Below are 24,851 nucleotides of genomic sequence, written 5' to 3'. Positions count from 1 at the left end.
GATCTGTAGAAGAAAAAGATGCAGGTAGCGTTCCCCTCAAAGCCATACTGGGCTCTACAGAGCGAAATCAAACATAAAATGGCCTGAACCCAGCAACGGTAGTGGTCCTGTGTTCAGAGAATCTGAAAGTTGTACTTAAAACCACATACAAGATGGGGAAGAAATGAGTGTTTTTTTATTCAGGCATTAGGATAGCTGCCCTTTCTCCCATTTTTTGTGTTTGTTTTTTTAAATCAGGGCACTTTCCACCAGCAAAGCCAGGGCAAACAGTCAAAACAGGAGGCGTGCTTATCACTGTCTTTCTTTGTAGGGATATCTAAAGACAGGTTTGGTCTTCTCAGCCTGGTGCATAACTTCCCTTTTCTCTTTGTTTAATGCACTACAAGTTTATCGGGTAGTTCAGACAACAGAAGACAACTGTTGTATGAAAGGAACTTTATTTTTAGTTTACAGATAGTGGCGGATTGTTGCCTCAGCGTAGCCGTCGGGCTGAAGACCTGGTGATGGGAGTTGTTCTGGTGGGGGTTTCTTCCTCTGTTAATTCTGCTGAAAACTCTTAAGAGAGTAAAGCATGTCAATAACCAGCATCCCCTACCTCGAACAGAAAATCTACCACCAGCCCATGCAGTGCTCTGAATCCCTACACACCCTCTGCCCCTTCCAGGGGGATGTTCTTGAGGTGCCATATCTATAGTCTTTCTCCAGGTCTCCACTTTTACCTTTAGACATACATGTCCAGTGACTTACCATCCTCAGAGCTGTTCTCCTCATCACTGGAGAAGGTGATAATAGTTTTTTTGCGTGGACGGCTCTTCTGGGCAGGCTTACGGTTCCGCAAAGTGCGAGGCTGGGGGGTGACAAAAGCTTTATCCTCATCCCTGTTAGCTGTGCTCAGGGGCTGGCGGCGTGAGCTTGCTAAAAAAAAATTAAAAGAAAAATAGGGAAGGTAGCAGACCTTCTGTCTGTAAGGGTGAGGAAAAGTCCCTAGGTGTCTCTACTATACTTCAGGATAAGGGAGAAAGACAGCAGTGTCAATAGGAAGATACCTGCTGTTGGCCTTCTCTTGGCTGGCTCTGGCATTGGAGTTCTACTGCCTTCCTGGCATGTCTCTGCTGAATCCAGTCCTCGGTTATGGCAGGCATACAGCTTCTGCTCCAGCTCTTCAGCCAGAGCCTGGTATAGAGGTAACACAGTGGAAAACAAAACAAAACAAAACAAACAAAAAAAAAAAACAGAAACAGGGTAGGGAAGAAACAGAGAGAACCATTACATCCACAGCACGGCCACTTCCTACCCCAGAATTTCCATCATGATCTCTGATAAATTGCTGAGACCAAGGAAGAGCCTGTTTAACACAGAACAGCATGTCTTTCCAATCATTATGTGTAAAAAGCAGTTTTCCTCAAGTGGACACTTCCCACCATCCTTACTTTAGTCTCAGGTTTGCTGGCTGCTCGGCGGAATCGAACCAGCACCGCTTGGAAACAACTGTAGACAGCTGGGTCCTGTAGCTTGTCTGCAAAGCAGTCAAAATTGTCCTGCAGCTTGTGAAGGCCCCGTTCTGAGATGGGAAGCAGATTAAGGCAGTGGGATAGATCCCGATATTGACGCTCATTCCTGGGAAAGACAGACTGCCCTTAGCTCATATGAAAAGGGCTGTGCAAAGATGAACACATCCTACGTAGAACTACAGCACATGGGGATAAGGCATTTTCCTGCTGGTGTTTCTCCCCTTCAATACATGAGACTTATGCTATTTTGTTACAAATCTGTTACAGAGTGCCCTGCCACACCAAGCACTTCACAACAACCACTGTATCCCAGAGATGCTGATTTAGTGCCTGTCAGAAACACAAAGGCTTCACTGTTAAAGAACACAGTTGTTTGTTTAGAAGGTGTCAGAAGTTATTGTTGGCTAGTAGTAAAAACACTCAGTGAGGTGAGGACTCTTCTTGAAGGGTCTTATTTCAACTAAAAACCAAAGAAAAAAGCTGGTTGCTCATATTTTTCATGTTTGAGACTGTCTCAAGCAGAAGCTATATTTGAAATTGTCTTTCCTGGCCAGTTAAAAGGCATAAAGAAGGCTATTTTCATTAATATGGCAAGTGAACAAGCAGTATCTGCTGTATCAAAGGACAACAAGGTCCAGGTTCCAGTGAAAGTTACTATTAAAAAAGGATCTAAACTGACATTTTTAATATAGTTCACTGTACCAGAATGGGAGGAAGAAACACAAGGCTGAAGCCCCTCTAATTCATGCTTACAAAGCAGAGGGCTTGCATATGCATTTTCAGAATGCACTATTCAAATGTGGACAGATAAAGAACAAAGCTGCAGCATCCAGGTGCTTCCATTTAACATCTCAATAATACTTGGCATGCTGCTGTTTAGAACTCCAGAAATCCTAAGGATGGTGGCTAAAAAGTCTTTTCTGGTAAGCTCCTGTTTAGCCTTGAATGAGAATCTTGCTCTAGAATTACCTCTAGTGTGCACTGAGCTGATCATCTTTGTAGTATGGCAATATTAGAACAGTTTAACAAAGGCTAGATGTGTCTTACACCCAGAAAGATCTTTACAAGTGTGGTCTGAAGAGCTCACCAGTGTTCCTGGGAGGAAGTTTTGGAGAGAGGGTTCACTCTCCACTCCAGCTCAGGAAACAAAATCCAATTATTTCTGAGAAATATGCTACTCCCTGAGGCAGCTGAGCAGGTCACATGCCCAGGCACTGTGTACAAACGGCCAAGATAAGCAGACACAGCTTTAAACCTCAAGGGCAAAGTCACAGCTACAAAGAAGGAAAACCATCGGAACAGAGGAAAGCTAGGTATGCCAAATCCAGTGGCAGATAAAGATAACAATGAAAATACACAGCGAAGAGGCAAATACACTTTTACTTTCTTTTTCTTTTTGAGAAAAAAAAGTGTACATTTATGTCAGTGAATTTACCTCTTTGGGAACAGGGGGAAAGGAGCAATAAGAAAACAAAATCAAACAGGAAGCAAAAAGATACTCTAGATTCATGGGATGGGCCTTGTACTACATGCTCTGTAATCAGCACCATGAGCAAGGCACACACATCTGTGTGACAGAGCAAGAAGAGCAAAGGAATAAACATCTTGCAGCACAAGCACTCAAACAATAAAACGGAGTCCCAGGCACAGTTAGAACTGAACGGCGCATCCACGCAGAACAAGGACAGGCCTCTCAACTAGGTAGAGATCAGCCCAGGCAGGACTGATAAGGAGATTCCAACTCCTCAGCTGAACACGTTAATTTCTTAGCTGAGTTGCCTCTAAAGAAGGACAACAAAGGTGCATAAAAGCCACACTTGGGGTATCTCCTTGCCTAGCTGTAAATGATATAGATCTAAATTGTCACAAAACCTTTCTCCCGAGATGAGGGGAGAGGGTCCAATCACAATGTAATAAATATATACAACTTCGACCTTCTGTTCTTATTCAAGTATTTTTAAGAGGATGACGGGAAAAAGAGGAAAGAAAACAACATCTGAATTAGGTCTCTATTCCTTGTATCTCAGCATTTGTGACATGAAGAATATGATGGGAGCCTGTTACCCCCCCCCGTACAGAAGCTGGTTTCTTCTAACAATTCTTAAGAAACAAACAGACTTATTTGTCAGAAAATTCAGGATTTAAACCCACCTGGCAGTCCGGAATCGCTGACAAAGTTTCTCCACCAAGCTCTCTGTCTGTTTGTCTTTTGTAATATATGAGAAGAGATGTCTGCAAAGGAAAAAAATAGCAAAGCTGAAAGCCCAGAGAGGAAACCCTGTTTTTGCCTACACAGTTGCATGCTTGCAGCTCTTCTACCCAGTGATCAGCTGGGTGGTCCTTCAAACATGAAGACTAGAGAGCCCTGCATGCCTCAGACTCTGTTCGGGAGAAAACGTGTTATATGCTGATGGCTTAAGTAGTAATCACAGTTGCTGTTGTGGGATAGCTGCTATGACATAATTAAAAGTGTGTTTGTCTAAGAGTGTCTGCCTAGTATGAAACTAAGAAATCAGCTAAAACAGAGACTCTTGCAGGTCTGGAGTGAGAAGCGCTTATGTCTGTGTGAGGTAGGAGGGATGCTGAAAAGGCTGAAGTGTCTACTTCTGAGCAGCTCCTTTCACAGAATGGATGAGGTTGGAAGGGACCTCTGAAGATCTAGTCAAACCCCCCTACCAAGCAGGGTCACCTAGAGCACATTGCACAGGATGGCATCTAGGTTGGTACTGAATATCTCCAGAGAAGGAGACTCCATAACCTCTCTGGGTAACCTGTAATGCAATTCTCTGTGGAGTCTTTCCACCTCCCCAACTATGTGGCTTTAGAATTGATTTTCCTTGGCATGACTTTCAGATGCAGACTATGAAAAGTCAGACTGGGGAGAACAAGTGAAAAGGCATTTTGTATGTCACTGTAGTTTCTCTTCCCTAGATACGGCACCCCCTTTGCATAAATGTAGTCATGGTCAAAACAGATTTCATTAACCCTCATCTCAGATTTCACATACTTCATAATAGTGCAGAAGGATTCTTCATCTACGCCACAGTCAGGATCTGAGAGGCGACTGATCATGTCTGGAAGCAGGTTATAGATGGTGTTACCCTGTGCAGGACACAAGGTTTTGCATGAGATACAGAATTATGAATGACTTGAGCCAAGACAAATAAGCTGCTTACTTAAAATTACCTCTTTTCTCCCCACTCCAAAGTACTGACTGAAAGCATCAGCTTCATGAAACGAGCTGTACACAGCCAGCCAAACCTATTCAGGGCTACTTTGCTAAAGCTAAGGAGCTTACAACTGCAACTCTTGATTTACAATAGCTCTGGTCTTTGGCAGACCTGGATGCAGTTTCTTTCTTTTCTAACCTGGTCACATCCCAGCACAAAAGTGTTCTGATAAAGGAAGCAAACACAGCTTAAAGAACTGCCTCCCACCTTGCCTGAAAGGGCCCAGTGCAGATTCCCTTTCCTACTGCTTTTACGTGGCTTAGTCAAAGCCACTGCAGAGATGGGAAACCAGTGTGGTCAGGTGGCTTGCTTAGCTTTTAACAGAGCAAGCCAAGACAGTAAAGTTTTAGCATCATTGCAGCCTCTCAGGCAGTAAATCTGAAACTCTGAAGGGCCTGTAGCAGCCTTCATGTCAAATAAACAGTATACAGAGGGGAACACTGCTATGGCTCTTAACCTGCTTGGACTGTAACTGCCTCAATTTAAGTATCTCAATGTCACAAAGCCAAGAGCAACCTTGAACGGTCTCAGAGATGATGCACTGACTGAGCCCTAAAGTCAGGGAACTCTTACAAGGTGTAAAGGTAAACTGCAGAAAAATCTGTTCCCAAACTTGAACTGGGCACACAGAAAAAAGTGAGTGGAAGAAAGCTCTGCTTTGGAGCCTGGTTTCCAATGTGAATGGACGACGTCAAACTCAACAGCATTAGGGTTAAACCAAACCTCATTTAGCAAAATTCCCTTTATCTACCAACATTTAGTCAACACAGAAGAGAGACAGACAATCTCTACACCACTGATACACCTTCATACGGACTCTTGCATCATTAACCCAGCCTTCACCAGCCTCCCTCCGCTCTTGTGAACTAAGGTTCCTGATCATCCACTTGCCTTGTTGGAGAGTTCACTGAAAAAGTTCTGAGCCACTCTCACGATTGCCTCTTCTGGGTCTATAAGCAGAGCTGCCATTTCACTCACTTGGCCTTTCACCTTTACCATGTCTTTGAGGATGAGGTGAGTCATCACCACTCCAGCCGTCTGCCTCACGCTTTGACAGGGGTCCCGCAACCTGACAGAAGCATACAGTTACCAGAGATGCTTGGCTGCCTTCTCTAAGTCACCATACCTATGACAGCCTACTCCACAAGCCAGCTCTCTGTTGTCTCCTTGCACTGACACTGAGCTCTCATCACCTGCCCGCTGCCAGCAATAAGCACAGCATTACCTGGCATAGAGATGTGGTGTCCATGGCTCCACCAGATTGGGGAAACGGATGGCCAGATCTCCTGCTGCAATGATGAGGTTGGATCTCACACCAGGCAGACTGGACTTCTCCATCATAGTGAACAGCAAGCGCAAGTGGGAGTCACAGAACTCAGAGCTGGTGGGACAGGGTAAAGAAAAGAAGGCATCGACACCAAAACCCACTCTCTGATACTAGCGAGACCAAAACAACAACAAATATATTTATATATATATATGAAAGCTCTTTTGCATGTTTTTAATTTATTTTTTTATTTCTCTCCACTGCAAAGGAGCTGCAACATTTCTTGTGCTTTGGTACCAGGGAGGTTTAGAAGAGACTATTGGCGTTACCTCATCATGCAGAGTTTGCCAAGAGTCAAGGCTGCAGCAGCTCTAAGTGCTGGATCACTGTAGAGCCCAGGGTTGTTACAGATCTTGAGCACCAGTGGAACAAAGGCAGAAAACAGGTGCTTTTCTAGAAAGTGGAGAATGAAGGCAGCAGATATGTGAGCACTATTTGAGCAGTACCCTTGAAGAACAATTACTCAGTTTATCCCAGAATTCCTGAGGACAATACCAACTGGATAATTCACTTTTGCCACAAAAAAAAAAAAAGCTCCAGAGAGGCAGAACAAAGAAAAAGTGCACACAGAAACTGATACTGAAAAAAAATGACAGTATTTATGAAGGAAACAGCCTCCCTCCTTCTAGCTGTGTTACCCAGTGTACCTTTTATGTCACTGCAGACAGAACCTGTACTCTTTAGTGGAGCCACACCTACCATCTAGAAGTTCTGTTTCACAAATACTGCGGATGAGCTCAGCCTCAGTGTCATCAGCAGAGGCTCCCACAAGGCCCAGTTCCTCTTCCATAGTGGTCTCATTTCCTGTGCTCTGTGCAGAAAGGACAATTGTAAAATAAGATGATGGGCAACAATAATCCTTTCCTTCATGAAGTACTTCTCTCTTAGAGAAGAGGTGCAATGCAAGTCACCAGCAGCATGACTACAGTTTGGAAGAACAGACTGACAGATAATTTTATAACCCACTTTTTCCTAAGAATTAAATGAAGCTGTGAAGGGTATCCAGGATTTGCTAGTCCAAATGCCACCAAGTACCAAAGAAAGTCTAAGTTACCGAAGCTAACAAGCTGAGACAGAAATAAGACACACCTGGCACCAATGCCCGAGTCCAACACAATTCAAGGGACACGCAAATCCTAAAAGCAAGAAAGAAGATCAAAGCAGCCTTCGAATTGGTGGCCTTGTGAGCAAGATTACAGGAACCTTATAGCAAGGAAAAAAAACAACACAAATCTGCAGGACCAAATCTGCATCCAACTGCTACTTCTGGGAAAATCTCATAGTAACCTCACCGTGTGTGGGAAGTTACTGATAAGCAGGGTGGATGAGAAAATGAAGTACAAGTTTCTCTGAACACAGCAGTGTAGGCATCTAATAAAGACTGGAAGCCTAAGTACACAAGACTTTTCCTTGAGTAAGGATAGGAAAAAGAAAAGAAATCAACCTTTCTGGACTCCAGAAAACACTGAGGTAGACCATGGTATTTGTATCAGACAGATCCCAGTAAGAAGGCTACTGTTAAATACTTTCATAATCATTCCCTGAGAGACCGTAGATCCTCAAACCTCTACGGATCAAGGTTCCAGAAGCCCTTTTGCAAAACTCAGGGTATGAATGAGTGTTCTTCAACACCAGCAGCAATTGCAAAAAGATTGTGATGCTAAGAAAGGAGGTGATGGGTGAAGAGGAAACCTTCCTGAAGCAGGAAGATAAACCTGGTTAGGATAACACCCTTCACTTCCTCCCTGCTGCCTGTTCCAAGCCCAAGAGCAGTTGGAATTTTACTTAACAGGATTGTCACAGATCTCAGTTCTCCTTGTCAAACCCTGACCAACCCATGTCCCCTTCTATTCCCACAGCGTGCGTTACCTTGGACATCACGCATCCCAGGAACATACTCACTAGAAGCTTGCTGTGGCAGTAGCCAGGACACTAGAAAAGCCCACAGGAGAAAACAAAAACAAACAGACAAAAACACCTCACAACTCAGTTCTCACCTGAGGCCTCTGCTTTGTTGTGCTGCTGTCAAAATTCTTCTTGGTCTTCTGCTCCTCCTTGAGGATGCGGCGTCTGCGCAGCTCTGCGCTCACAGACACCTCCAAATATGCTACCTGCTGCAGTGCCACCTGTCCCACAAGGGACACCAGATGCATCAGCAGGAACGTAGGGAGGCTGCTAGCACCAGAGACCCTGCTGGGAGAAGCCTCTTGATCTAGTGGAGAAAAATTATTGCAGTTCAGTATTAATTTGGACTCTACCCCCCCACCACCAGTTACTGCCAAATCTTATTAACTGTATAACCCAACTTCATTCTCCACAGACCCCTTCACAACACCCATATCCTTCCATGCCAACATCTCCACTAGCTCCTCAACTCTGTTTTCCTCTTGCAGTTACTCCAAACCACCCCATCACAGCACTGGAAACCAGGGGTACAGATTTTCTTCACCAGCTTTTTTCCTTACCAGCTTTCTGCCCATCAGCCTCCTGCAGCTTGTCCAGAACTTTCTGGCTGCACACCTGCAGGATGCGAGCACTTATCTCCTCTGCCCCTTCTGCTAGCTGGTAGATAAGTGTTATTGCTGCCTCCATGAAAGGGATCCAGTCACCACTTGGCTGGACAAAGCCTGATGAGAAAATGGAGCCATGTACCACGCACAACAGCAACAGCACAGGCTGTCTCACAGCCCAACTCCACCTCCTCCAAACCTCCTGCTGTCCTGAGCTCACCTTTACTCACAGCCTCAGTCAGGCACCCAAAGAGCATGTGTGTCTGGGGCAGTCGAAAAGGGGCTTTGTTCCTCTCCAGTGCTGGCTGCAGAGAGAGTAGATCTTAACCACACAACAGAACTCCCCCATGCCCTCCCTGGCACTTAATCTTGCTGTGTGCACAATCCCAATTAAAAGCCTGTTATGCCCATGGCAGTGACAGTCAGCACAGCTCTGCAACTTAACACACAGCAGGGATATTACTGACACTTTCGAAGACACTGTGTCAGCACCGTGCAGATTCAAAGTTTGGCCAGAGGATGACCCCAAACCAGATAGTTCCACTACTTCGCTTTAAATCAAAATAACTCCTGAAATCTCAAAATGACTCCCTGTATTTGATGTTATTTTGCTCCTTCATTCTCCACAATGAAGGAGATGGAAACCTTTAGAGCATCTTCAGAATTAGCAATGGTAAATCAATAAGATGCCCTTGGCTATGGGTATGGTACTCCAGCACCCATAAGCTTTTGTTTAAAAGCAAAATATCATCACTAGAAATAGTGGAAGACAGCTCTGGATCCAACATCACCTTGCACTTACAGTGATTAGAACACTCTGTATCACTCCCACTACGTATTAGCCTGGGAATAAGATAACCCAGAGAACTACTAAAACAAACCTGACAATGCCTTGGATATCCCAGCACATCTGTGGCTATCTGATCAAAATAGATGAAAAGAAGCTACTGCTTGAGATTCTAACAGCTTTCACTAGCTGGAAACAAAATTTCTCAATTTATTATAATCCTATTCTCCATACTAAACTTCTGGTTTGGGGCAGAAGAGCTACCACAGTTAGTCAAGTATCAGTCCCTTCTCACATACTAACTTAACTGCAGAGTTAAGTAAACCTAAAATTAAATTACAACTATCTTCAGAACATTTAAGAGCGCTGTAACGCCCATTAATTCATGAAGGTCCTGCATTAATGTCTGCATTCTCAAAACAGAATGATCATGTTGTGTGGAGGAGGGCTGCTTTTATACTGGAACTCCTGAATTGAAATGCCCTAAATATTTGAGTCAGAAAAGAAAAAAGCTTTTCTTTGTTAATGCACTTGGGGGGGAAAAGGTATAAAATGTTCTTTGACAGAGAAGCCATGTGATAGGTCACCAGTTACAACGTGAATGAGTTTGAAAATCTTTTGTCTTATGCTCAGCTGTACAGCTGCCACTCCCAAATATCAATTAATAGGGAGGGTAAAGGCAACAACAGCAGAAAATACCAGTAGATGAAAGGATTCCAGGACCAAGGAGACATAAGTCAGCTTAGAACTGGGAGTCTGACTGAGAGAAGCGGAAGAAAAACAGATTTTCTTGTGTACTGGACTCTCTGCTACTTTGAATTCAACCTGTTGAATAATGAAAATTTTTACTGCATGTTCACTGATGTGTGATAAGCTTTCCTGACAGTGCTGCTGAATGGTCTCAACAAACAAAAAATACCCCCCTCCCCAGCTAGTAAAATTCTCTCTTATTTCTTTTCTCAGTATAAGCTACTTCCCACTTTTTTAAACCACTATTACTGTGACCTCATGGGCAAACTGGAAGTCTTACCTTACGGTTACTGGCAAGTTTGGAGATTGTATTGCATACTTCTTGCGCCAAGCAATAGTCTTCACATACCTTCTCAGACAACCCTACTGTCACCAAAACATCCAAGTTGCTACCTACGATCTCTGGCTTCCCTCTGTGGAATAGAAGACACAGGAGTGCTATGTGAGGTGCTGATTAAAGTTTACAGTAAACATACATAGACAACAGAAATGCTCCTCGTACCTTATGGAAAGTACCTTGTGGGGTCAAAAAAAAAAAAAAAAAATCTTTACACCCACCTCCCCTTTCTACCTGTGACACTAGGTCCGTTCTTTAGAATGTACAATTAACAGAGTGAAGAGGGTAAAAACAGAATTTAACATATTTAAAAAGGAACCCTGAAGAAATAATAATCCTAATGGGTTAAAACAAAAGCTAAAAGTCACCCCCTTTAACAGATTTCTGGAGAAGAAAGTGTTGTTCTTATTCCACAAATATACCCATGGTCTAGAAACACAGTGGCCCAGATATCCCCTCGTGGGATACCCCAGAAATCTACATTTTTGTAGAAATTCCATGATTTTAAAAGTATCTTAATTTTGAATTTATGTTTACAATTGTGCTGCAAGCACATGGAATGGGGTGGTAGAAATACCTTGGGAGAAATATCTAATACTCAAATTGTAGAAGCGCCTGTTCGCTCTTACACTAGAGCCAAGACCTTTACAAAGGATGTCATGAAGATCTACTTCTGACTGATGAATGACTGAAGTAGGAAGAGCAACATGAAACTAGCAGGTAAGCTAAATGCCTAAGGGTTACTAGGTTGTGAAGTGGAGGAAATGAAATTATAAGTTACTTAAACAAAATAAATTATAGTGCCATTACACTCTTTTTGACCACAGAAAGGGAAGCAGATTCTTTTCCCACTGTGCTAAGGCTCTAGGCATCTCCTTTCAGCAGCTTCTCTTGATTCTTCTCAAAACACAAATGATCTGATTACAATTTTTTAAAGCTGCAGAACCAAGGGTCAGTTGATGCAGCACCAACAGTTTTTCAATAAAAGTCAACTCCATCTACATCCTCTCACTCACAGGATCACACTGGGCCCTAGGCTCACCGTGCCATCAACCCCAGCAGCATCACAGCTGCACGTCGTTCTAGAGGCGAGCACTGCAACTTTTCTGTGAACTGCTCCCACAGCAGCTGGATCACAGCAGGTTTTATTTCATCTTTCTGCACAAACTCTGAGATCTGGAAAAGAAATACAGTAAAACAAGCAGTGAGAGGCAGAGGAGGATGGATGGACTTCAGACCAACAGACATTCACAGCAATGACTGCCATTTTAACATAACAGATATTTAAGATTACAAATACAATCTAAACCCAGACCAAGCAAATACTTACTATTTCTTCCAAGCACTGTATTGTTCCTAGCGAAGCATCCACCATGATGAGAGAGAGAGAATGCACCAGGTTCTGGGCCCTGGCCCTTTGAAGGGAAAGAAAAAAAAAAGAAAAAGCAACTGTCATGATTACTCACTTACTCAGAGAGTTGAGGACAACTATTAGGTATCAGATCTGATTTCTGGGGACAAAAAAACTTGCCCTTCCACGAGCTATAGTTCTCAGAGTCACCCAGACCAAATTTCAGCAAGCACGCCATGAGCTCAGAAGTCCACTGCTGTTCTTCTCAATGCTCCGCACCAAATGCCCAACAAGAGGCATCAGACATTTCCCAGTTTCCTCTTAACCACAAGTCACAGTACTACTCACTAGAGCATAAGAAACTGCAAAACTCTCTGTGAACAAATAAGGCCCGAGATCAATCTGCAGGAGAGTCATCTCCAGTCATTACTAGGTGTGCTGTTTGCTGCCCTGGTGGTGTAATGAGGGTGAGGTATGGTACCTCTCACCAGGGATCACACTTATCTAAGTGAGCATGCATCCAACGGTATTTGCATGTGGTCAATTGCTAAGAAAAAAAGAGCAAGTGCCAACACTACAGGGAAGATTCAGCTTCTCTCTCGTGTGGAATAACAAGCATGCAAGTGGCACCCAGCTCCCACTCCCCAAATTCTTGGTAACAGCAACAAATAAAGACCCCATTAACATCCTTTCACCCTCTGTGTGCAGAGGTTTATTACAGAAAGATTTAAGATTGATCTGAATGAAATGTGTGTGAAAGCACCTGAACCATAATAATAAAAACCACCAACCTTGTGTCGTGTGAGGGATAAAGAAACTGTCTTAATGAAAAAAAAAAAAGTCAAGGACAAAAGTGACAGCAAGAAAACTAGTAAACACCAAGGAATGTGCTGTTCACATCAGAAGCAGAATGCCTATACTCAAATAAAGACTATAGCATGCATGACTTGTCAGCAGAAACCCTGAGGTTTGGGAACAAAAACTCTTAAGTTTCCACCAAGTTGTATGCTATTCCTCTTATAACCACCCAATTGCAAGAGAGACAATACTGTTAAAAAAAAATAGAGGAACAGACATTGGGCTACAACATTGCCCAAGGAGGGTGAAGTCCCATGTCTCCAAGACTGGGAGTCAGCTGCTATGGGCTGATCCCATAAGGGATTGAAAACCTGTCCAAAAGTCAGTTCACTGTTGCCAATCAAGAACCCAACTGACATGACAAATATTCAATAGCTGACGCCCCTTGACCCCAACACATGGGGATCCTACTCAGATCATTGGAACAGATGCCTCCTGGTGTGGCGCTTTGTATGAGTGAAATTTATGAGAAAGTTCAGCGTGAGCACCTGATAGCAGTTTCATTTAAAATACTTCATAGGTTTGCCTCCTGTAAGGTCTCATGTGGGGTTCTGCTGCATTAACTTCCTACATGTGAATACTACAACAAACCAATAGTAATAAGTCCCAAAGGAACACTAGGATACCCATATATATAAAAACACATCGGAACTGCACAAGTGTTAGTAACAGTTCAAAGAGAAAACACCTTCACTAGTAGACACAAACCTTACATTTCAGCTCAGCATGAAGCGTGGCAACTTCGACTTCTCTTTCTGTCCATACCCTGTTTCCAACAGCTCTCCAAAGGAAGGAAAATGGAGAGGGAAAAAAGAGAAAAAAAGCCCTCTGAATAGGATGTCCCATACCTCTCTGAATTCCCGCTTGGGCTCAGATAGAGCTGCCTGTAGGCATTCAGCACAGCCTCCTTAACACCAGGCTCTTTTGACCATATGAGGGGGAGCATCCTGCGGATTCCAAGCAGTGCTTGGGGCACACCAAACCGGGAGACTGTCACAAAGAACTCAATGGCTTCCTGAACCACTGCAGAGGAAAAAATAGTTGCGTTAGTGAAGTTTCTTCCTTATCCTTATTAGAAAGGCCATTAAAACATATTCATAGGCACACTGCTCTCACAGCTAGCCCTAGGAGCATCTAAGATCACTGCTACTGTCTGCAGGTGACTTAAGTCAGAATAGGGTCCCTAGTACAAAGATACAGATGTCCTGGAAGAACTGGTCATAGGTTAACAATATTATAGCTAAACGTGACATGATAAACCTAGGAAATGAACACAGAAGCCACACTGCGGAAAAAAAAAAATCTGTGCTAGGAAACAACAGCTTTGAAAAAAAGATCTTTTGGTCACAGCAGATAAAAAAGCAGCTATCTCAGTACAATGTTGTAACCAGAACAGCTAAGGTACATGATGTATTGATGGGGTACAAAGTATTTGCCATGTATAAGGAATAACAAGACTTGATTCTAACTTGACAATTCCTGAAAATATACTGCCCAGTCTTCTGTTCATAAGACAAGAAAAAAACACATTAAGTTAGAGTGCATTCACAAGAAAGCCACAGTAATGATTAGAGAGTCTGTACAATGAACAGTTTATAGAGTCTGAACTCTGGTTAAGTGGAAGCTTATGGCAGTATGGGCAAAATAACGTCTCAATAAAGAGGCTGTACCCCTACCAGACATTAAAGTGTTTCTGTCTAGACAATCTGCTATGCTTGTGCTGCCCCCAGTCACACCAGAAGGTACACACTTACCAGAGAAAAATAAAATTGCATCTTCATATCTTAAATCTTAATTAAAAAATTAAATCTGAACATACACATCCCTTAGTCCCACTCAACACCACAGCAGCATACTGCCTGGACATCTAACTTGCCATCCTTCTATTACAGCATAGGACAAAAGCTAGTAAAAACTGCAACCATAAAAACAAACAAACCAACCAAAAATCAGGCACTGAAATACCAGCTGAGGGGCAGTCTCTTACCCTTAAACTACACGTGACCCATAAAGATGCTGAATTCAAGAGTTCATTCTTGTGTGTGCAATCAGCTAAAAACATCCCAACCTTGCTGAAGGAAGCCTGCATGCTTAGTACGGCTAAGATACAAGTTCTCAATACAGATGAAGCCATCACAGGTGAAGCCCCAGAAGCATCTGCATGATGCTAAGATGCTGTAGTGTCCAGAGCCACCCATGCTCCAGAAATATGTGAGTGGTTGGGGCAAGTGGATGAGCCAGGGAGGATGGGGAAGGAGGGATTTGTACCCTGCACCTTGCCCCAGGGGTGTTGATTCATGACAAGAACTTCAAAAAAAAAAAAAAAAAAGTCTAACATTAGTAGCTGAATTAACCCCATTTGGGACTACTCATCACTCCACCTTTGTACTGAAGGTACAGAACTAACGAGCACCAGGCCACAGGACCTGCTGACAAGGATTGCTTTTGGCTACAGAATAAAGTTTAAGGAGGGGTGATGTTAATGAGACATACTGCTCAGTTCCCCTCTTTTACCCAGTGTAACACCTGAGGCAGCATCAAGGCATCAAGCAGGTAACAGAACCCTGCTTAACTTGCCATGCCTGCTTTGGGAGAACCTCAGCTGAGATGAGGATCTCCTCCCTCAAGAGAGGGGAAGCCTACATTAATTAATTTTGGTAATTTTGTTTTTAAATCCTGATATTTTAAAAAAATCAATCCTACACATGCCTCAAAAGCCTACTTACACCCTAATGTAACCCTTTCACAACACGAGTTCAGATGGTGCTTCCTGTTCCCAGTGTTCCAGAGCCTGTGACATCTGCTCAGTAAACAGCAGCTCTTCCAGCCTTTTCCTTGGTGTCCCACCACTCCTACATCTCTTCAGCAAGAGGAGGGACCTAGAAAACTTTAAAAAGGGAGGAAAAAATGGCCCCATGGCTATTTCACACACCTGAGACAGAATTTTCGTACATCAGCTTGCTGACCAGGCTCAGGGCTTCTGTGATTTTCACTGAGAAGTTGTAAGCATCTTGCAGATACTGCACCAACATCTCCTGTTTGACCAGCTCTGTCTGAGCCGGCTCTTGAGGCTGCTCTTTGGGCGCAACTTCTTCGATTGTAAAACTACTGTTGTCACATGAAGAATCCTCATGGTTCTTACCTGGGCATAAACACTTGTTTGTTAACAGTATTGAAGGTACAAGAGAAACAGGCACAGCTCAGGGCATTTTAACTCTTCTCCTTCCACCCCATACTGACATCTTGTAACAATCAAGAGACTTCCACAAAAAACAAAACCAAAAAGCAAATAAAAAAGTTACAGATTTTGCCAGCAGACTTATCTACAAAGACAAAATCTCAACATGCTATAAACTCCGGTACTGTAACAAAATGCACCACAAATACCAGCTAAGACAGGGGTGGGTAAAGGCATTGTCCAATTTACTCAAACTCCATAAAAACAATGAAGGAGTTAATCTGAACTTGACAGATCCCCAAAGATGGACAAGGGCCTAAAAGGGAATCAGGGCAGAGTACAGAGAAGGCAAAAACTACTACTCTGTAGCAAAGGTTGTGCAAGTCTGGGGAACTGACAAAACTTAATATATTATTATTTAGATAGTAGTTTAAATAGAAATGAGTTCAAGGGGATTAGCTAGGAGACCTTATTCTGAACCAAATACAAAAGATAAAGCATGCAAGTCTTAAAATATAACCAGAAGCATGAGCCCTAGAGAAATAAGACTTTGCTTGAATCCTATACTTGCTCAATAGTAAGCATTATGTGCCACCACCTGTTCAGGAGGCAGAACTCCAGACAAATTCAGAAAGGACAGAAGTGCATGAGCGGATTAACACCGGCTTCACCCCCCATAGCAGATATGATATGACTTAAAACATTAGAAATGCACTTCCAGTGGGAACATTGAACATTTCCCACCAGAACTGATAAAACAGTCAATAATCCAGCTGTCAAGTACATGCAGAACTAAAGTCTACGAGTCAAAAGAAGAGATATGGTGTTCCAGAGGGGTTTAGTCTAACTCTGGTACCAGCTTGAACTCAGGGAAGTGCAAGACTAGTTTGCTGCAGTTACCTATGTAAAGTGTCTTCAGAATGCCCAGGATTGTTGCCTCCTCGTTTTCTTCCTCGGAACTAATAAAGGGCTCCTTCCCCTGGAAGCGGCACAGGGCCTTCTGCGTAAGGCGGACTGCACTCCTGGATGACAACATTGCCCAACAGAACGTCAGCAACCCGTTAGGACAGAAAACAAGGGAAAACATCCTGCTTTGCACTAAACACCTGGGAAAGTAGTTCCTGACAGCATGTTGTGCTGGGTACCCTCAATCTCCTCCCACGGAGTAACGTTACTGGAAATCATCCCTTTACCCTGAAGCTCAAACCTTCCTCAAATAAAGAATGGTCGACTGACATAGCCCTTGTTATAAAAACCTCTCTCAAACTGCATAGCCTTCTTACTTGTAATTCAGCTTCTTCAGAAGCCCAGTGATTTGCTCTGATGTACCCTCTGCTGTTTCTCCAACTTCCAGCACCTCATCTTCTTCTTCCTGAAGTGGTAGGAGCTGCTTTGTGGCAGCTCTAACTTCTGGCAGCATCGCTTCCCACTCTTCCTCTGGGGTGATTGCTGGAGCTATAATGAAACAGGGAGAATGGGGAATGGAGAAGACATAAATGATACCCTAAGCAGGGAACGAAAACTCATCTGGAAGTAATCCTACACTTTCTTCCCCCCACAGACAAGACACTATTCCCACTGCTGATCCCATCCAGGCAAGAATATGAATAGACAAGAATTTGGCATAAAAAAAATACACTGAAGGGAAGAGTAACAGCTGAGAGAACCATCATTTGCTATTTATTGCTTTGTAGGCAGCATGAGACACAAGGTTAAGCAAGTTTAAATTAATATTGGACCTAACACCTGGATGAAGCCAGGACTCCTTGAATGGTTGACAATGAAAGTCCTGGAGGATGTTCATAGAGGTTTTAAGTTCTTACCCTGTTAACAGAACATTCATAAGGTCCTTTTATTACAACATAACAAACTTTTTTGAGTTTATTTCCAGTTACCTGGCTTACTGTCTCACACGAGCAAGATCTGAGACAAAAGCCACTGCAATCTGGGAGCAAGTGTAAGATGACAAAAAATAAGCACAGAATAACTCCTACTGGCACAGTACAAGGTACACCTTGTAAAGGGCAAAGGGGAAGAAGAGAAGCTACCTGCAGTTTCTCTGCAACGGTCCCTCATTTCTTGCAGCTTCTGCACCTCTTTTTTGAGTGGGTCAGCCAAGTCAGCATAGCTTAACTGAGGATGCCAGGAAGAGAAGAAATACCTTACTTAACCTTCTTTTTCGAGAATTCTCGTTTCTCTGCTGTAAGTTATCAATCCCCTCAGAACACCTGTATCTTGGAAACTGAAGTAGCAGACTCAGGTCACTATCCTAGAATGGCTGCTGCTGTAAAATGCCAGTCTAAGCCTCAGAAAATCAGGAAGAGGTGCAACTGAACGTAAAAATCTGCAGCTCTGCGTAGAATGTTCTAAAGCCTAATTCTGATCCTAAGGAAAGAAATCCCACAGTGAATTCACATCAAACTGCTGCAGGTTTTTCCAGAATCAAGACCACAACCCTCGTGGTACTGCATACTTATCAATTATACCAAGTACACCACGTGAGCGAAGAGCCAGAGAATGTGAGAGCTGAACAACAGAAAACTCTGAAAGCTCCCGCTAGCAGTGTTAAAAGTTACACTGCCTCTTCCACAAGGTACAGAAAGAGTAATGCCCTGCCTATAACACACTGCATACACTCAGCCTGCAAACAGACATATAGCACAGTAGTAGGAATTACCTTGCAGGAGAAGGGATTGTTGGACAAAAACGCAGCCAGGAGCTGGATGGCATTTTTAACTACCACCACAGCTTTGTCTTTGAGACGCCCAACAGCCAGCGATACCACAGACTGGAACTGAGTCAAAGGCAGGGCCTAGGGCACAATGAGAGTGCAGACAAAGTTATCAAGAAGCTCTGGAGACTTGCAAGAAGCTGTTTTCTCACAGACATGTTAATATATCCGCATGCTGTTCTACTGAAAAGCTTGTCTACTGAAAGGCACAGATTATAGATTCATAAAAAAATCTGGGTCTGAAGGGACCTCCATACATCTGGTACAACTTCTGTTGAAAGCAAGGACTTTGATTAGGTTTGCCAAGTTTGCCAGTATTTCCGGTGCTATGTATTCCCATACCAATATCCAGAAAGGCTTTGCGCAACATGCGCTTCCTTCTGTTCTGTCCCAGTAATAACAAGAAGCATGCAATTTCTGATCCCCACTTCCCTTAACCCTAGGATCTTTGGTCTCTTGTGAAAAGGAACTGCAGACAATTCCTTTGGAGGACAGTATCTTTCTCACTTATACTCCAGTCTCTGCAAACAAAGAACGGGGTAACAGAAATTCCCTTAGAAAACAAATCAGGGAAGAGGGCGACTAAGGCAATACCACTTCCGCACCACACTTACCTTACCCTGAACGATTCGGGTGAAAAGCTGCAGCACCCGACTGCGCACAAGTCCATTGATGTCACAGATGTGGTCCTGCAGCATACTCAAGAAATGGTCCCGAGTACCACGGGCAACTTCCTCCAGCTGGTCACCATTCAGCACCTGCAGCAGCACTTCCGTCATAGCTGCCAGAATGGCGTTTCGCATCATGTAATTCTGCAGAGAGAGGATTTGTTCAACCAGGAACAGAAAAGAAAGCATGACTTGGTATGCCAATGGAAAGGACAGCCCAGAGTTTGGGTCTTTTAAGTCCCATGCTAAAGTCTTGAGTGAATTTCTCCATTCCAGACTTTGGAATGAAACATGAACAACTGAACGTGGCTGTGCTTGCAAGACTGAGCAATCCAGCCCTGCTATCCAGCTAGGTCTGATATGAAACCAAGGACTGACGTGAAAACCGCTTAAGGTTTTAAGGGCACTTTAGTGAAAGGTAACATGATGACAGCCAAACCCATTCAGTACTGAAGAACAAGGGACACCAGCTGTGATCTCAGACCAGTAAGCAGTCTCTGGTTCTCTGATGTCTGAAAGTGACAGAGACTAGACATCACGTTTGTATGTTTTAGGGAAGGCCATGATCTATTCCAAAGGGCAGGTTTTAGCTACTTGATCTCTGTAAAAGAGGTCCTGTTTTCAAAAAGAAAAAAATTGGAGAGCAACACTTCCACTACTTGACTTCTCCAGACATGTAAATGTTTTGCAAATGTACCTCCCCATCCAAGTGACGCAGCAGAACACTTATGTTGGATAGCACCAGAGCAGGAATTTGTTCAGCAAGTTCAGTTATAAAGGTGGCATAACCCTTCACTCTAGAAGTATCACGAGATAAATCCTGTGGATTTCTCTGTCCAATTTCCCTGCACAGAAAGATGACACAAGGAAAAGGGCACCTCGAGTTGCCAGGGTTAGAAAAAGAAGCCTTGGTGGATTTTTCTCACCTCAGAAGTTCACCCACTATACTTTTCAGACCATACTCTGTAGCCCAGACAGTCACAGCCTGAACAAACACTGGGGCCACATGTTCAAAGTGCTGCAGCATCTGTGTGATCTTCAGAGTAGCACCTTTAGGATGAAAGGAGGGAGAAAGAGGTCAGGGAAAATACCTGAGAACAGCTTCCAGAAGAAGGCAGAAAAAGCAGGAACTCACTGAACATGTGACCATAGTGAGTCAAAGCTGTAGCAAGCAGATGTGTCACTGCATCCCGCGTGGCCCGATACTTCTGGAGACCGATACTTGGATTCTCCAGGATACGGTAGCAGCTTCCTGTCATTAAGCTAAAGCCACACAGAAGAGACAGTTAACTTCCCTACTGCAGTTTGCACCAGCATCAGCCTAGCAAACTGCACTAGGTACACATCTCTCTCTGAGACCAGAGAGATTCTCCAGTATCCTTAAGAAACTGAGCAACAAACAACTGAATTCTACATGAGAAAATGAAGTGGCTCCTAAATGCCTCACTTTTGCCTCACAGTTTCCTCAGTCTCCCAGTGACATGCATCCTGCTGAAGGCTGCAACACCAGCTCACTGGCAGATTTAACATTTAACCCCTTCTTCCCACACCTGCATCCACTCCATCCCATCCCTTCTCAGCGCTCCCTTACTTGACAAAATCTTCTTCCACCACCACACCACCCCAAAGCCGACGGAGATCCAGCTGCAGCAACTGGTTGAACAGACGCAAGAGTGGCTCCCTCTCCTCTTCCCACGAGAATCCAGAGATCTTTGCAGAGTTCTTTTTGTTCTAGAAAGGAAATTATGTGATGTAATACGTTAGTAGCTTGACAACAGGAAAAAAAAACAAAACTCTATCATCCTGCTTCCCTTGAAAATGAACACAGCTGTTAAACTCTACAGCACTGAGAGGCATACATTAAGATGTATAAGACATTTATATGCCCACACCAAGTGACCATTGCTGTCATCTCTGAGCACAGGAGAGAACTCTTAAGGAAATGCTGGCATACTAAGTGCAAGCCAGACACTGAAGAGTGAAACAGAGGTCTGGGCATTTGAGTCCCGACTGATGTTTAGGCACACATTTGTCTGTCTTCCAAGAAGGATTTCACAGAAATACTGCTCTTGCAAGCTTCATGTTTAAATAAACACAGTTATACCATTTGACACAGATTTTAGCAATTTTATGCATTTTCTACATTTATCACCTTGTTTTCTCCCCAGTCTTCTCACCTACCTTTCCGCCAGGATCCACCTCTGCCAACCTACTCTTGAAGGTTTCCTTTTCAAAGGCTTCCAACAGGCCAGTCAGCAAATAGCAGTTCATCTTTAGAGCGTTCCGGTGAGCAGTGCAGTCTGCGTGGCTCAGCCCAGAATCACCCAAGATGGCAGGAAGTTCATTTGAATAATGGGATACCACTGGAGAGAGGTACAAAGAGATGAGTACTTTTGGCCAGGTTCCTCAGACATCCTCTCTGTCAGAAACGTAGAGCAGCCATCAGATTACCAAAGATGTGTGCTCACATCTTGCCAGCTGTAACACGGGTTGCCCCCTGCAACCCAAACCTGGGAGCACTCTCCTATCCTGTTCCCGCAGCCCCCCCGTCAGCTCCGAGAAGCACTTGCTCGGAGCTGATGCACCCCTAGGATTTGCCTTCCAGGGATGTGGGGAAGGGGATTTTCTGTCGGCCTGCCCTTACAGCGAGCACGCACGGCTCTGCGCTGCCCACCAAGATTACAGACCCGTACACAGGAATGGGCTGAGGGCGCAACCCAGCTGATCAAGTCACATTAGCCTTTATATCATCATGGAGCTGCTGAGCGAGGGCAAACCCCCGTTTCGGCAGGCACCCACCTTGCATCATCAGCTCCAGGGTGTCCTCCCTGAGGGCAGCCGCCACGGCTCGGAAGTTGCTGCGGGGCAAGCACAGCGCGTCAGGGCAGCGCACAGACCCCCGGGGAGGGGGAGCACCCCCCGGCAGCCCCCCGATACTCACCGCAGCAGGCTGTACACGGTGTCAAAGTGCTGCAGCACGGCCAGCGCGCCCTGCGCCCGGAAAGCGGCCCGGAAAGCTGTGGGGAGACACGGCGGGCATGAGGGGGACTGAGGGGGGGACTGGGGGGGGGCTGAGGGGGGGACATGGCGGCGGTGGCGACGAGCCCTCGCCTGGGCGCTGGGGGGGTGCGCAGGGCCCTACCCGTCAGCGCTGGCGGCAGCTCCCGTGCCGACAGCACGTCCTGCACGACGTATCGCCCCACGCCGCCGCCCCGCAGCAGGTCGTCGGCTACCAGGGGCAGCTGGAAGTCGAATGGCGCCGCCATCATGGCTGCCAGGCTGCTCCGAACTGCCCGCGCGGGCCGCGCTCGCCCCGCCCCTCGCGCCGCCTCAGCCTATCAGCGCCCGGCAAAGAGGCCGCCCTCCAGCGCCTCGCCCAATCGCCGGCTGTCTTCTCCTAGCCGGCCGTTAGCGCCTGGGTGGCCGCCATGTTGGCGCTGGTGAGGGCGGCGGGGCGGGCCCTGGCGGGCCGGGCCCTGCCCGGGGCCTCGCGGGGCATCAGCGGCGACGGGGGGCGGCCGGGGCCTGCCCGGCCAGGGTGCGGGTCCTCCCTGCCCCTCTCCTCCCCTCTGGCCGGGCTCTCGCGGACCTTCCGCGTGAGGGAGCCGCCGAAGCCGCAGCAGGTGGATCGTTGGACGGAGAAGCGGGCTTTGTTCGGGGTCTACGACAACGTGGGCATCCTGGGTAAGTGCCCCCAGCCCAGCGAGGGGGACCGGAACCCCCTGGGGACCCCTCCGGGGCTCGGGGCCGGCCGCTTTGGGGTCCCACCTCCGCCGGGGTGCCACCTCACCCCGCGTCCTCCTTCTCTTCACAGGCGGCTTCCAGATGCACCCGAAGGACCTCATCGTGGGGCCCAAGTGGCTGCGGGGCTGGCGGGGGAACGAGCTGCAGAGGTGCCTGCGCAAGAAGAAGATGGTGGGGGATCGGATGTTCGTGAGCGACTACCACAAGCTCAACAAGAGGATCCGCTTCTTGTACCGGCGCTTCAATCGCACCGGCAAGCACCGCTAGGAGGGACCGGGGGTTTGGCTTGCGGAGCGTGCTATTGCGGCGTCACGGTCTCAATAAACACAACGCTCCTACAGTTGGTTTCCCAGTGCCTCCTGCAACCTTCACCGTGTATTTCTGGCCCAGTCCCAAGGTCGTGCTGCTGCACCAGGCCAGAGCTCTTTGCAGGTTCAGCCCCCGACAACCATCTCTGGCACGCTTCTTGCAGTTCCAGCCAGCATCTTTTAACTTTTACTTAAGAGTCCTCCACTTTTTGGCCAGGCTTCTAGCTTCCTTTCAGTCTTTATGAGGCCCAGGTTCTCACACCCAGCAAATTCAGTATGCTTCATCTTAGATTTTCCCTCATAGCCAAATTATCAAGTTAGCAATAAGCGTGCCTCCTAATACCTCTTCATGCTTACTGCTTGCCCCCTGTCCTCCACTTAACCATGATTAATGCTAAGTCTGAATGATCCAATTGTTAGTTGAAATACATCAAAACGTTTTTAGAACAGGACTTTTTGCTGTTTCACATTGATGACAGCCCCATACTAATGATACTGAGCAAGTAGCTTTTCATTTAAGCAATTTAGGCACTTAACTGGTTTAAAAAAACTCCCAGCTTCTAATTTTCCGTGACTGTTACTGGTTTCTTAAGAAGCTGTAGAGAATCAAAGCTGGGATCCCTCAAGTCCAGCATCCTGTTTCTCATGAAGTCTACTGTTACGCGTTGCATAACAAAAAATCAGCATAAAATCTGGAAGATGAGCATGCCTCTGCCTGAGTTGTATCTTGGCTGTTAGGTAATTGGGAAGATATCTGCTGATGATGTATCCTGTTACAGAGTGACATTGCTCTGTCTTTAAAAGCAATTGGTTGGAAGCAGCGGGGAATGAAAAGAGGTTTGGGTCTGTGCCTTAGGAAGGTGAAGCCAAATTCTCTGTTCAAGCAACTTCAAAGTTTGAGTTCTCAGGAGCAGGGTAGTAGACCTGTGGGATTGTTACCAAAGGTGTTGAAAATTCAGAAAATTTGTGGATTCAAGTGAAGACAGCAAGCACCTGGAAGGTGCTTCTGGGGGTTATTACATGTGTAAAGCACAGGTGTAACAAATCCTTGTCTAAAAATGTCAGAAACTGGAGGAGTATCAGGAAAATATTTGGTTTCCTTTGTCAGCTCTTAGTCCCCACGTACCAGCCCTGTTTGCGCTGGGTCTTGAGAGGAATGCATACCAAGTGAAGCAAACCAGTTATTCAGCAAGCTCCACCTTCTGTTCACAAGGTTTATTGGAACAGTCCTCAAATGACAGTGGGAGTGGGAAGGCTGTCAAGCTACAGAAGCTTTTCCCCCAATTTGTCCCTTCGCAATTTGTTTGAAGACAGTTTAAAACCCCTCAGTTCTGCCAAGGCTAGAGCTGGGCTATTCACTCACACTCAGTAGTCCAATCTGCAAATCAACTGGCTGTAGTCACAGCCCTGTTTTAAGTCCTCATATTCCTTGTAGCCACAATCTTTTGGATCCTAGGTTGTAATGTACTGTTTTGTGTATCTACTAATCCTCCAGGTTTGTCATTAAAAGCTTTAAATTATGGCCTGCATTACCTTATGAAAGTGTAGTTCAACATAGCTC

General features: G+C 45.2%; 2 protein-coding genes across 2 annotated transcripts; one reads left to right on the top strand and one right to left on the bottom strand.

Moving 5' to 3' along the window:
- Nucleotides 1–420: 420 nt before the first annotated feature.
- On the bottom strand, nucleotides 421–22,556 carry NCAPD2 (non-SMC condensin I complex subunit D2). The gene is made up of 31 exons (XM_080585627.1): nucleotides 22,381–22,556; nucleotides 22,180–22,255; nucleotides 22,038–22,096; nucleotides 21,420–21,601; nucleotides 20,830–20,969; nucleotides 20,374–20,501; nucleotides 20,165–20,288; nucleotides 19,936–20,083; nucleotides 19,185–19,382; nucleotides 18,517–18,651; nucleotides 17,888–17,972; nucleotides 17,123–17,294; nucleotides 16,740–16,861; nucleotides 15,594–15,803; nucleotides 13,510–13,684; nucleotides 11,783–11,867; nucleotides 11,495–11,628; nucleotides 10,396–10,528; nucleotides 8,799–8,883; nucleotides 8,534–8,695; nucleotides 8,066–8,280; nucleotides 6,768–6,879; nucleotides 6,338–6,461; nucleotides 5,967–6,122; nucleotides 5,633–5,810; nucleotides 4,519–4,613; nucleotides 3,663–3,743; nucleotides 1,431–1,617; nucleotides 1,047–1,173; nucleotides 748–915; nucleotides 421–555 (listed from the first exon to the last, which is right to left on the bottom strand). Exons 1-31 carry the CDS (start codon nucleotides 22,505–22,507, stop codon nucleotides 473–475), a joined length of 4,206 nt encoding a protein of 1,401 aa, XP_080441753.1. The 5' UTR covers nucleotides 22,508–22,556; the 3' UTR covers nucleotides 421–472.
- Nucleotides 22,557–22,633: 77 nt separating this feature from the next.
- Nucleotides 22,634–23,993, top strand: MRPL51 (mitochondrial ribosomal protein L51). Its single transcript, XM_080585654.1, has 2 exons — nucleotides 22,634–22,922; nucleotides 23,053–23,993. The coding sequence occupies exons 1-2, from the start codon at nucleotides 22,667–22,669 to the stop codon at nucleotides 23,247–23,249; spliced, it is 453 nt and encodes a 150-aa protein (XP_080441780.1). The 5' UTR covers nucleotides 22,634–22,666; the 3' UTR covers nucleotides 23,250–23,993.
- Nucleotides 23,994–24,851: the final 858 nt, after the last annotated feature.

The sequence above is a fragment of the Anser brachyrhynchus genome (genome assembly GCF_964034855.1).
Source record: "Anser brachyrhynchus genome assembly, chromosome: 1".
NCBI classification, from domain to species: domain Eukaryota; kingdom Metazoa; phylum Chordata; class Aves; order Anseriformes; family Anatidae; genus Anser; species Anser brachyrhynchus.
The sequence above is the reverse complement of the archived record's forward strand: the minus strand, read 5'-3'. Positions and strand labels throughout refer to the sequence as shown.